Source organism: Melanerpes formicivorus, unplaced genomic scaffold (assembly GCF_026170545.1).
Source record: "Melanerpes formicivorus ecotype bairdi unplaced genomic scaffold, bMelFor1.0.p_v2 SCAF_5, whole genome shotgun sequence".
NCBI classification, from domain to species: domain Eukaryota; kingdom Metazoa; phylum Chordata; class Aves; order Piciformes; family Picidae; genus Melanerpes; species Melanerpes formicivorus.
In genome coordinates, this window is record NW_027142357.1 from 20,436,872 (window position 1) to 20,449,628 (window position 12,757).

The following is a 12,757-nucleotide window of genomic DNA, read 5'->3' on the forward strand; positions in this document are numbered from 1 at the left end:
TTCTGAGCATCTGAGAAGTCTGTAAAATGAAATGCATAAGATGGTTTCCTGCTTCTACACTGTGACTTGTTAATAAGTAAGTTTGTAGACTCTTAATAATTAAATATTTTAAAATTTATAGATACCTGTACTTTCTGAGACAGCTGATGAAAATACTGGTTTGATTATATCTTTTCATATTTTGTGTATATTTATTAGGCTAACTGTGATCTTAGAAGACAAATAGATGAACAACAAAAGCTACTTGAAAAATACAAAGAAAGGTTAAACAAATGTATTTCAATGAGCAAGAAACTTCTAATTGAAAAGGTAAGTTTTTAAAATGTTTGTGATGAATGCTGTGAGGGTGCTATAAAACTCCATTATGATTCCTTCATTTGCACTTTTTCATCTTAGTCTCTGAGACTGAAAGTTCATATGCATGGTTTCTGTCTGGCATTAGTGTTTCATTGTAAGCCTGAATAGGCAAAACCAACATGATAGGTCTTTTTGAGATGATGGAAAATTTGCCTTTTTTAAGCTAAGGGGAGTTTTCCCTTTAAAAGTAATTCAGATGCAGCAAATGATGAAAGGTAACGCTGTGGTGTGTGGCAAATTTTCTAGACAGACTTCTAGACAGTGAATTAAAAAAATTTCTGTTGTGGAGAGGAGATGGATAAAATCTGTTGATGAGACACTTAAGTGGCTGAGATTTTTTATGTAGAATGATAAAGCACTATGTTAGCTCAGAATTAGTGGAAACAAGGTAACTAAGGTAGCCATCTACATTCGTAGTACTGTAAAAGAAATACCTCAGATGTAATGTCAACTATATTTAAGCTAACAGCAGTTTCTTAAGACAAGGATATCTTGTTTTTCTCCCTCCTTAAAATAGCCTTATTTTTAAAAAATTCTAACAAAAAGTGAATAAAAAAATCAGCTTATTACAACTTGGGACACAAAAAAGTTCAAGGTAAACAACTAAGTCTCTTCCCTAGCACTAGCTGCTAGATGCTGCTGTCAGGTACAAGGGCACTAACTGATCCATCAGGGTATTAGGGATTTTCCTCACTACCAAACCATGAATGAATTACTGCAGTCTTTTTTTTTTTTTTTTTTTTTTAAGTTCCAGCAGGAAGGGAATGCAGGATAAAGATGTATCAGATCCCTTGAGCATGATTCTGGGGGGGGCACCTTGAGACCATTTTTCCTGAAAGTCTGTGCAGGCATCCTTTTCGGTCTAGAAGCCTGTTTGCACAAAAGTGCTTAATTCTGTCAACTTCTCACTTACTTTTCCTGTGCATGTGTGATTTTGGACCATGGGCATTTCTTAAGAAGAAATAATTTGTAATAATCAAAGAAGTTTCTGTCCATCAGCAATGTTTACAGTGCCTTTTTTTTTTCTTGTGCTGAAGCAAACTGGGCAGGCTCATTTATCACATCCCAAGAATGTTTGCAGTAGTTATTGTATTGTATTGTATTACTGCAAGTGAATATCTGATTGCAGTTAGGTGTAACTGCAGTGCATTCCCACATAGAGATTCTTGAGCTCAGTCAGTTTGGTGCAAGTAGTAACATAGATACTCTGTCAAGGGAGTTTCCAGGCTAAGTATAGTAGTTGCACTTTCTTGTATCTAAGCAGATTCATTTAGTGTAATAGACATGTACAGACATAATCTTAATTTTATGCTTGATACTTTTAACAGTGTTGCTATATTTACAAATAAAATGTTTGTTAATTATGAAGAACAGCAAACTTCATAGGAAAACTGAGTCCAACCGTGCACGCAAATTGTTCTTAGTATCAACTCTGTCAACTGCACCTGTGGAAATTAGTATAAATGGAAAAAAGTAATAAAAGATATTTTAATCTACTTTCCTTTTATTCCTCCTGTAGAAAGTTGTGGGAAGAAAAAATCCTGAATGTTTTATTGAAATTTTTAACACTTTGGTATTACTAAATATGAAAATTGTGGTTGTTTTCTTAGAGCACGCAGGAAAAACTGGCAAGCAGAGAGAAGAGCATGCAAGACAGATTACGCCTGGGGCATTTTACAACAGTTCGTCATGGTGCTTCATTTACTGAACAGTGGACAGATGGCTTTGCATTTCAAAATCTTGTGAAGTTAGTCAATGCTATGTTCTTAAAGTTGTCACTAATTGTTAGTTCCCTCTAGTGGATTTTTTTTATTACTAAGGTTCTAGGTTTAGAGCACTTTTCATGTGCTGTATTTTGCCTTTCCTTTTGAAGACAGAATACAGTACAGAGCTTGCTTAATCAGCTGAGAGAATACCTAAGGTTGGGTGTCTTTGAAAAATATCTTGGTTTGACTTTATATTAACTATCTTAGAAGAGCACGGATGTACTAAATGTGCAGCACATATTTATTCAACTCAGCTGGTAGAAAGCATTGTAAAGCTAAAGCACTGATTTTTTTTTCAAGCAGCTAACTATGTATCACCTGGTGATCATTTGGGCAGGTAAAGGCCTGTGAAGTTCTGATTGGCTACATCCATCTCTGTAGCAGCTTTTTCAGGCATCCAGCTCCTCAGTGCTGTGAACAAGGAGTGAGAAATCTGGCAGCCTCAGTTAGGGTCTAGTGCAGGTGGATGTGAGAAAGCAGTCACCTGAAAAAGAGCTGCTGCAACAGGTATTTCAGTAAATATGAGCCAAGGAAAACCTCTGTGGAAGATCATCAGAGACCATAGTAAAATAATTATGTGATGCCTCAAAAGATGTTCTTTGATAATGAGTCAAATTTTATCTCTATATATGAAAGAGTAATTCACCAAGATTTCAGTTTTTGAAGGGAATACAAAGTCTTGGCATTATGTGATTGCCTAGGGCATTGTTTTTGTTAAGGCAATCTTGAAAACAGTATGTGTGTTTTGGGTAAAAGCTGCCATACAACCAAACTGATGATTTATGTGGGAATTGTCAGTTCAAATTCAGTATTTGGCCTGTAAGAATGAAGTACTCTCCATTGACACTGTTACATTTTGATTGATGATATAGAAGAAGATATCCACTAGCTCAGATACTTCTTCCCCCCGCCCGGGTGGAAATCATGTGTAACAGTTTCAAAACCAAAACAACCCCCAAAAGAAACACCACATATTTCAAAAGTAAATTGTTCCAAAACCAGCAAAATGGTTTCATTTCATGAAGAATATTGGTGTTCTTTTTCCTAGGAAACATTTTCATGTGTGCAGTCTGTTTTCTAAAAATTCCTCAATGCTTTATCAGTTAAAAAAGATTTTTAAAAACCGCAAAATGATGAAACTTTAATAAAGCTTTTTTTGGGGTTTACAGGCAGCAAGAATGGGTGAATCAACAAAGGGAAGACATTGAAAGGCAAAGAAAGCTCCTGGCCAAGCGAAAACCTCCAACTACAAATAATTCTCAGGCACCATCTGCCAATTCTGAACCCAAGCAGAGGAAAAATAAAGCTGTGAATGGGGCAGAAAACGATCCCTTTGTTAGACCCAATTTACCACAGCTGTAAGTTTAACATTTCAATCAGTCTTTTACATAAATTCTCAGATATTGTCTGTGTGAGTTCTATTCAAATAACAGCATAAAAAGACACAATATATTCAACAGCTATATTCTCACTGATGACTTGCTGATGTTAGGGAAATTTGCACCACTGCCTCTGAAGATGCACAATTGCCCAATTTATTTTTTGGTAAAGTCACCAGAGAAAGGCCCATTCTGTGTTTGTGCAATGTTCTTTCTGTTTTCCTGATCTAAAGGATCACTCTGGTTTCCTACTCTTGTAATGTCACTGATACTTTTGATAGTGGACTTTTCTTTATCCATATTGGTTTAGGAGCCTCTCCTTCAGTTTGAAATAAATTAGTTTTTCATGTTACAAGAACTTTTTTCAGTCTTTAGTATTTGAAGACAAGTTTAAAAATAAATGGAAAAAGTAAAGGTGCTTTTTTTGTCTTCTGAATGATAGATCCTGAGAGCAACTGTCAGAAGTTACTGATCCCATTTCACATATTTACAGTGTTGAATTTTTTGTCATTTAGACATAAAAGTCAAGAGCTATCAAAGAATTCTCCACTTCTCAAGTGACATTTTTTCCTACAGACAGAAATGGTATCATTCAAGGCACAGACATTTAATTTGAGCATTTTAAGAAGTTGCCTGGAGATCCCAGTTATTGCCCTTGATGTGAAGAGGCTGTAGATGATAGTGTTCAGCTTAAATTAATACTAATAGCTAAAGTTAAAAAGACAAAAAATCAATCTGTTACCTTGCAGAAATAGGCTACCTGTGTTGAACGTGGTCACCTGTCACTTGTGGAAGTAGCAATTTGTACCTCTGGGAGCATATAATTCATTGTGGGTAGATCTGCAAAGCACAAATGTTTAGACCATCAGTGTGGAGACAACTATGTGTTTTGCATAACATGTAGTTCTTAAAGTTCACTTTGTGAAACTTTGTAAGACTATGCATGTAAGCAAATCTTGATTAATGTTAGTTGTGTATTTTGGTAGAGAACTGAAGAATCATCACTCAAATAGATTCTTTAGTATTGGCACCTACATTTCTTCTTAAAACATAATACTTCAGAATAGTATGGTAAAGATTATTGATGTGTTACAAATACTTTTCTATTTTAATATAGTACCTCTTGTTATCACATATGACATTTAAGTAATGGAAAAGACCTAAAAAATTACAGAACTTTTAATTTGCCAATTTTTGGACATGTCTTTGTGTTAAATATCCATATCTTATTGCTGCTTTAGGAGGTGATAAAATACACCTTTGGGAAAAAAAATATAGAAGAAACATTCTAGCTCTTAAGTAGGACAAGATGATTTCCTGATAATGGAGTTCTGAATATTTTCTGTTGTCAGGCAGTTTTAAATAATTTCCAAATTACTAAAAGCTTCACAAATTTTCATTTTGTTTGGCTTAACTAGTTGCATGTTAAATGGCACATGAAAATGCTTGCTGATTGTAGAATTGCCGAGAGAACAATCAGAATTGCCCTTCTATAGCTGAAGCTAGCATGAACATAAACTGATACTAAATCAGAACTGCTTTTCTTTTAAGTATCTAATTTGATCCAGATATAAGATTGCTTGTCTATATTATAATCTTAAAATTTTTGTTTCAGACCTTTGAGAAGGTCTATGTGTCCTTAGGTCACAAAATCATTAGGACACATCATGCTTTCAGAGTTTTTTTTTTAATGTTTGTGTTCAGGATTAGTTATAATTTTGTATAGTGCTGTTACGTGTTGGCATCTCTCTACTTCTCAGTATGGGATTAACTATGTTTTGTGTATCTTGGTAAAACTATTATTAATTGTGCACTTCCATTTTCAAGTAAGCTTGTCATCTGCTTTATGTGATTCCTTCGTATTACATTGTGCTTATTGCTGTTCCTATGTTACTTCAAAAGTAATGATCTTAATTAGTACAGCCAAATGGAAGAGGTTCTGTTTATATGAGGCATGGGGAAATGCAGAGCCACTTGAAATTAATGAAATGAACCATTAGCAACTCAGTACAACATATATGCAAGTGATTAGTCAGATCTTTAATTTTAACCAAACAACTTTCTAGGGGTTGCAAGTGTCTCTTCTGCTGTATTATTTGCTGTAGAAAATGTCTCCAGCTGTAGGTAGTGAAGACAAACTGATCTATAGTGTTGCAACAAGCAGTATTATTGACAGCCTTTATGAAAACAGGTGTTAATGGTTGGATTGAAGGTGTTAATAAGGATATTGTTTTAGTTTAGCTGAATGTACTATGGTCTCTGATTCAAAGGTAAAAGCAAATTTTTGCACTGAAGTTACTTGTATAAAAGTGGCCATCTGCCAGTGGCCTAGGAATGAACTGCAGATTTGGTAGTTAAATACCATGTAACAGATAAGTCTAAACATTGTCCTGGTTTTCCATCATTCTGGTTTTGTGGCCCAAGCCAAAACTAAACAGTGGTTTCAGTTCTGAAAGATCTCTCTTCTATCGAGCAAACAAAATTTATTACTCTTGCATAAAAGGAATACATTGAAATACATTTAAAAATATTTTTTCAAAAGAAACATTTATATTCTCATTTGAAGTAGAAGTTGCCTTCTTACCCTTGGAAAAATCTGTTCAAAAGATCTGTTCCAAAATCTTAGGAGTCTTGAGAGATTATAATTCTCGTCCCCACTTCTTGGAAGTAGCTCTTACTTCACTAGATAATTATTTCTAGGAACAAGATTTTAGTTAGTTTAGGTGGCACAGTCCTTCCTGTGCAGCTTCAGTTGTATTCCATTCCCTATTACCTCTTCCTTTGCTTCCCAGTTCTTCCATGGGAGGCTGCATGTGTCTTGTCCCTGCATGCGATTTGGAATAGGAGAGCAGAGGAAGCTGGCAGAATTTGCTAATATAGCTGAACAAATGCATCATTTAGAGGGAGCATTCTATTCTGTATGGAACAAAAAAAATAAAAAAAATTCAGAATCTTTTTCAGGCTGAAGTGCCAACAATGTGTCTGGGCTTTACAGGACAAGTGAAAACAGCTCCTTTCCTGAGGCAGTCTCTTTCTAAGGCAAACATGGAAACAATGGGTGAAAAGACCCCACAGAAGGCTTTGACTTGGTCAGTGTCTGCTCATCCTTATAGAAACCTGAGGAACTAGAGTGACAATAAGGTTGGACCAAAAAAGAAGCACTTTGGAAATGGTAGCAAATACCGCATGTTGGATTTGTGTATGGCTGTTTGAGGTCATGACTGTGTTCTGCTGTGCCTGTGTATCCAGGATGATTTTTCAACTGGGAAAAAGTAGGAGGAGAGATGGTTGTAAATATGCCAGGCTTGATTGTTGTGAAATCCAAGGAGAGGATGGCTGCTTTGTGGTTTTATCTTGTCTGTGCCCACTAGTAAGAGTATTTTGATCATGGAAGAAGGTTTTGTCTGACCTTGTGAGGAAGAAGGGTAAGGAATCATGGATTTGTTTCAATTTGATTTAAGATCGAGTCCAACCATTATGTAACTCTACCAAGTCTGCTGCTAAACCATGTCCCGTAGTACAACATCTCTGCATCTTTTAAATACCTCCTTGCAGAACCTATTCCAGTATTTGATAACGCTTTTAGTGAAATCTCTTCTGATACCCAATCTAAACCTCCCCTGGTCCAACTTGAGGTCATCTCCCTTGTTACTAGTGAGAAGAAGGGACTTACACCCACCTCACTCCAACCTCCATTCAGGTAGAGCGATAAGGTCTCCACTCAGACTCCTCTTCTCCTAACTAAGCAAGCCTAGTTCCCTCAGCTGCTCTTCAGAAGATTAATTCTCCAGACCCTTCACTATCTTTATTCCCTTTCTCTGGACCCACTCCAGGTCCTCAATGTCTTTCTTTCAGCAAGAGGTCCAAAACTGAAAATAGTATTTGAAGTGTGGCCTCGCCAGTGCTGAATACAGTGGGACACTTCCCTGGTCCTGCTGGCCACACCATTCCTGATACAGACCAGAATGCTGTTGGCTTCCTTGACTATCTGGGCTCACTGCTGGGTCATATTCAGCTGTGAATATTCAACAGCCCCTGGTCTTTCTCTGCTGGGCACCTTTCCAGCCACTCTTCCCCAAGCCTGTAGTGTTGCATGGGGTTGTTGTGACCCAGCTGCAGGACCTGGCACTGGGCCTTGAACGTCATATAACTGGCTTCAGCCCATTGATCCAGAGTGTCTGGATCCCTATGTAGAGCATTCCTATCCTCAAGCAGGTCAGCTGCAGATCCCACTTAGTGTCACCTGCAAACTTCCTGAGGGTGTAATCAATCCCTTATCCAGATCATTGATGAAGGTATTAAAGAGAACTGGCCCCAAAACTGAGTTCTGGGAAACTCCACATGTGACCAGCCACCAACTGAATTTAACTCCATGGACTCTTTGGGTATGGCCATCCAGCCACTTTTTAACTTGGTGAAGCGTCCACCCACCCAAGCCATGAGGGACCAGTTTCTCCAGAATGATGCTGAGTGAGGCAGTGTCAAATGCCTTACTGAAGTCCAGATAAACAACATCCACAGTCTTTCCCCTATCCACTAAGCAGGTCACCTTGTCATAGAAGGAGATCAGGTTTGTCATGCAGGACCTGCCTTTCATGAACCTGGTTCATGAACAGGTTGTCCTGTACACACTGCATGGTGGGATTCAAGATGATCTGCTCCCTGACCTTCCCAAGTACTGAGGTCAGAGTGATAGGTCTGTTCCTGGATCCTCCTTCCCGCCCTTCTTGTAGATAGGCGTCACATCTGCCAGTCTCCAGTCAACTGGGACCTCCCTACATAGGCAGAACTGATGATAAATTATTTTAATGGCTTGGTGAGCACTTCTCAGTACCCGTGGGATGTATACCATTTGGCCCCATACATTTGTATATGTCTTAAGCAGTGCAGCAGGTCACTAACCATCTCCTCTTGGATTATGGGGCCTTCATCCTGCTCCTCATCCCAATTTTCCAGTTCAGAGGGCTGGGTATCCTGGGAAGAACTAGTCCTATTGCTAAAGACTGGGGCAAAGAAGGTATTGAGTATCTCAACCATTTTCTTCAGTCAAGAAGATTGATTATGTCTCTACTCATGCATAATGGTGTCAAAGCCTTTGAAAACTGGATATGAAAATATAGTTAAATGATTGTGAAACTTATTTTTGCTAAATAAAAAAACTTGTTTACATTGGTGATAATGAACCATTTCAGACTGGGTAAGTTCTCCGCTTTCTTAGAGGTGCACTGTCAGAATGAAATGACATGACTTGCACAGAGTACATCCAGTGCTTCCAGGGGAGTTTCAGGAATTTATTGCATCGCTATGATGGTTTCATTTGGTTGTAGGCAATTAAAGAGCAGCATTTATTGGACAGTGATTTTTGAGCAGAAAAGATCATGGTCAGGACTGTTACCAGATTAATTTATGCAACCTACTCCTAGCTGCTCTTTTTCCTCAGTTTTTTTCAGGTCAGCCTCAAGGCTGACTATCCAACTTAAACTCATTTAGTGGATGACAGTAACCTGTTGCTGTCTGATGTCCCTCTCCTGTGCTTTTCAATATTTCTTCTCTCTGCATCTGATGAGACCTGTGTGTCTCAGGTAAAGGAGGAGCATCCTCTCTGCAGATGTGCCATAGTTAAATTCTGTTTCTAGAAGGTGCCTCCAGTGTGCCACTGCCCTCCAAAAGCCGGGGAGGCGATGGGCTAATGGGATGCACTGTCTAAGCTGAATGATTTAAGTGAGGTGGTAGCCTCTAGCTAGAAAACAGCACACAACTCTCACTCTCCTACTGCTGTTTGTTGTGTGCTGTTCTCATATGTGGTACAGTGTTAGTTTTTCAGGGGATCTGTGGTTTTAGGGTTCTCAGTGTTAAATGAAAATTCTGTCAGGTCATGTCATAAAGTCTGTATTTTATGTGCATTTTAGTTGTGGTTCAGCTTTGCTAAGTGAACTAAATACTCTTCTTCCTGAGAAACACAAACTTTACTATCTGTGTTTCAGGACACACAAGAACCTGCCATTTCTACTGTAGATAAAAACCTGGAAAGAATAATATTCAACCTAATGCACACTGAGCATTGAAACTTTGGCTTTGAGAACTATGTTGGTTTGCTGTTTAAGCAGAAGTATTGAAAAAATGTCAAGGATGCTGCTGTGAGTTTTCTAGTGTGACTTTAATGTTCATTTTTGATAGATCTAGCAGGTGTGTTAGAGCAGAAAGCAGGGCAGTTTTCTTAGGTTTCTTGCTGGTGTTTTTGGACTGTGCAGATGATGCATTGCCAGCTTTTCTGGCGATTGAGACATCCCATTTTACATTCTCTTTAATGCCCCCTTTTTTTAAGGTGTAGCATAAATTGTTTAAACCCAGAGGAGATTCTGACAAGAAAAAATATAAATGTTTGCTCTGAAAATCTGGTACTAAGGGACCTTTTCCCTTTCTTGGAGAGGCAAATTTCCTGACTATTGCCTTCAGAGTGTTTGGGGGTGTCTGTTAACTGAAATACAAAGCTGCTTTTCATTCCAGTGGGAATAAAAAAGATGTAGGGTAACTTCATGTGATGCCTCTTAAAAGAAAGGATTGCTTCATTCTCAGATTATGGCAGGATGTGGTCATGGGTGTTTTTGTCACCTGATTGTTTTCTGTGTGTTATAGACCAGAAGGTTGGTGAAATGATGACAGTCCCATAAAGCTATTTCCAGATTCTTGGAAACTTAAGTGTAGCCATCAAAAAGAAAAAAAAAGGATCTTTCACTAATATTCATGGAGTGTAAGCGGTCAACTCAATCTTCTGTCCTGGCCAAGGCAGAAAAGGGGCAGCAAAAATTGTTACTTATCAAATCAGGGAAGTTGGACTTGGTGATCTCCACAAGCTCCTTCTAAGCCCTACCATTCTGTGAAAGCCTTAGAACCACCAGGTTTTATCCTGAAAAGATGCACTCATTTATTAACAACTTCTAAGATAGGATTTAGAATTTTGAAAACTGTGGTGAAATTTACCCAAATTTAAAAGGAAATAAGTTTCTGAGTGTTGGTTGGTTGGTTTGTTTGTTTGGGGGGGTGTGTGTGTTTGTTTGACTTTTTTTTTTTTTTTTTTTAATTTAAGATTTCTGCGAATTTTATCAAATTTGTAATTTTCTGTAAGAAAAAAAACTTTGTCTCTCAGCTCTTGGGGGACTGCTGGTGATTCTTTGGACACTAGTTCCTTAGATTTGCATATGAACGGCATGTATAATCATCTAAACACTTTGTGTAACTTATCTTTCCAAGACAGTTGATAATTAAGCCTGCTAAAATATGGACTTTGTGTTGTGCTATTAGTTTTATCTTTGTACCATGCAAGAATCCAGACAAAACAATAAAAAGTTTAATTTTAGTTAGTTTGTAGGGATTTGTGTGAATGCTTTCAAGGAGGCTGTACTTTTCTCCTTCACTATCTCCTGTTCCCCTTCATTATACATGTTTGGTTTCTTCTCTGGAATTTGAAGTCTCTTTTGTTTTTTTTCTTTGGTGGTTTGTCTTCTGTGTCCTTTCTGATCATTTGTCAGATAGATGCTGCATGGTTTTCACAGTTACTAGTCTGTTTGAACAATCTAGATGGTAACTGACTGTCTTCCAGCAAGTCTACAGACAAGTGAGACCACTGAATTAATTGTAGCCAAGAATCTTTTTATACAGGGACACGACAAGAGAATAAACACAAGAGTTGCATGTATATTCAAAACTGAATTTGTATTCTCATGCAAAATGTAGTGTTAGTGAACTTGGAGTGTATGGTTTGACCTAACAGTGTTGGGTTAATGGTTGAGTTTAAAGGTCTCTTCCAAACAAAATGATTCCATTCTATGCTATGCACTACATTCTTGAGATTACAGCTCAAAAATCCAGTGTTACCAGTCTTGTCTAGTTGGTTTTTAGAGTTTTCATCCTGTGGTTCATGAAGTGTTAAGAGCTGAGAATCAAACAGTGGAGTAGCATCAGCTAAAATACTGAGATGGTGATATGATTGAGGATGTACTCAGATAATCTTAACAGGTTATCTGTGAGAACAGAAATAAATGGTGCAGTGGGAAAGGGTTAGTATTGCAGAACACCAGGCGTTGTGTAAGTGTTTTGACCCTGGAATTGCAAACAAAGATGTTCAGATGGCTAAAAAGTGTTGTCCTAGTATTGTGATAGTAAATAATTAACATAAGATTCTGCATTTACTTGTAGTATTTACATAAGAATGCTATTATTTTATTTACTGTCATACAAAAGCTATAATTTGTTTGGTTTTGTTCAGTTTGACCCTAGCAGAGTATCATGAGCAAGAAGAAATTTTCAAACTTCGATTAGGACATCTCAAAAAGGTATGTGTATGGTCTGTAATTTTTTTTCTGATTTAGTTTGTACCTTGACTAAAACCAGAAACTAGTACTATCAAAATGACAAAGAAGGCTTGTTGAGAGCTATCTGATTGGAAAGCATAATACTAAAAGTACTGTTAAATTTTATGCCTAATAATGGATTTTACTTTTTGAAGCCAGGTGTGGTGGTTTTGGGTTGTTGGGGTTTTTCATGCAATTTACCATGAATACTAATTATGGTATTAATAACCTTTTGCTTACTCAAGTAAAATTTTTGAGGAATAACCTGTGAAAAGGAATGACAGTTGAAGCAGGCAGAAATACCCCAACAAGTGTGAAAGGAAACTACCTTTATTTGCTGAGTAGTAGTTCTTGAGGTGTTCAGTTGAAACAGGTCATAGTGTTTCTTTCCCTTGAAATGCTGCAGGAGTTTCAGGTCTATTCTCTTCAAATGTATGAGTCACCAGTTATAGATCCTACTATAATAAACTGACCTGGACCCCTTGAGAACACAGATGCTATTTTTAAAGAATATGCTAAGAAAGTACTTGAACCTGTGGCAGGGAATCTGCATATAAACTTGTTGGTGCTAGTGAGGTAGACTGCCCACATAATTCTTTATTGTTAGTGCTTTAGAAGTAGCACCAACTTCACAGAATTCTCTTAGGAAATTCTGTTTGGCTTTTTCCATGCTGCTGTTTTTTTGTTTTGTTTTTATGTTTCAAGTGGAAATTTGAAATGCAATGAAGAAAACTGTTACAAAGTTGTTTAATACCTCAATTTTTTCCTTTCACCTTGAGCATTAATGCTGGGGTACTTTTTATACAAAGCAACTTCTTGACTAAATGCTAGAGGGGAAACAAAAGTTATTTCTTAGCAAATCATGTTTGAATATATCTGAAAATAGTAACAAAAATGCATACTT

At 37.3% G+C, this 12,757-nt stretch overlaps 1 protein-coding gene across 2 annotated transcripts in view; it reads left to right on the forward strand.

Moving 5' to 3' along the window:
* TLK1 (tousled like kinase 1) overlaps positions 1 to 12,757 on the forward strand; it is a 68,959-nt gene that overhangs the window by 40,782 nt on the left and 15,420 nt on the right. For both annotated transcript variants that reach the window (XM_068138609.1, XM_068138608.1), the window contains exons 9-12: positions 199 to 309; positions 1,968 to 2,104; positions 3,293 to 3,481; positions 11,769 to 11,835. In XM_068138609.1, coding sequence (XP_067994710.1) covers positions 199 to 309; positions 1,968 to 2,104; positions 3,293 to 3,481; positions 11,769 to 11,835 — 504 coding nt within the window. The remainder of the gene's footprint in view (positions 1 to 198; positions 310 to 1,967; positions 2,105 to 3,292; positions 3,482 to 11,768; positions 11,836 to 12,757) is intronic.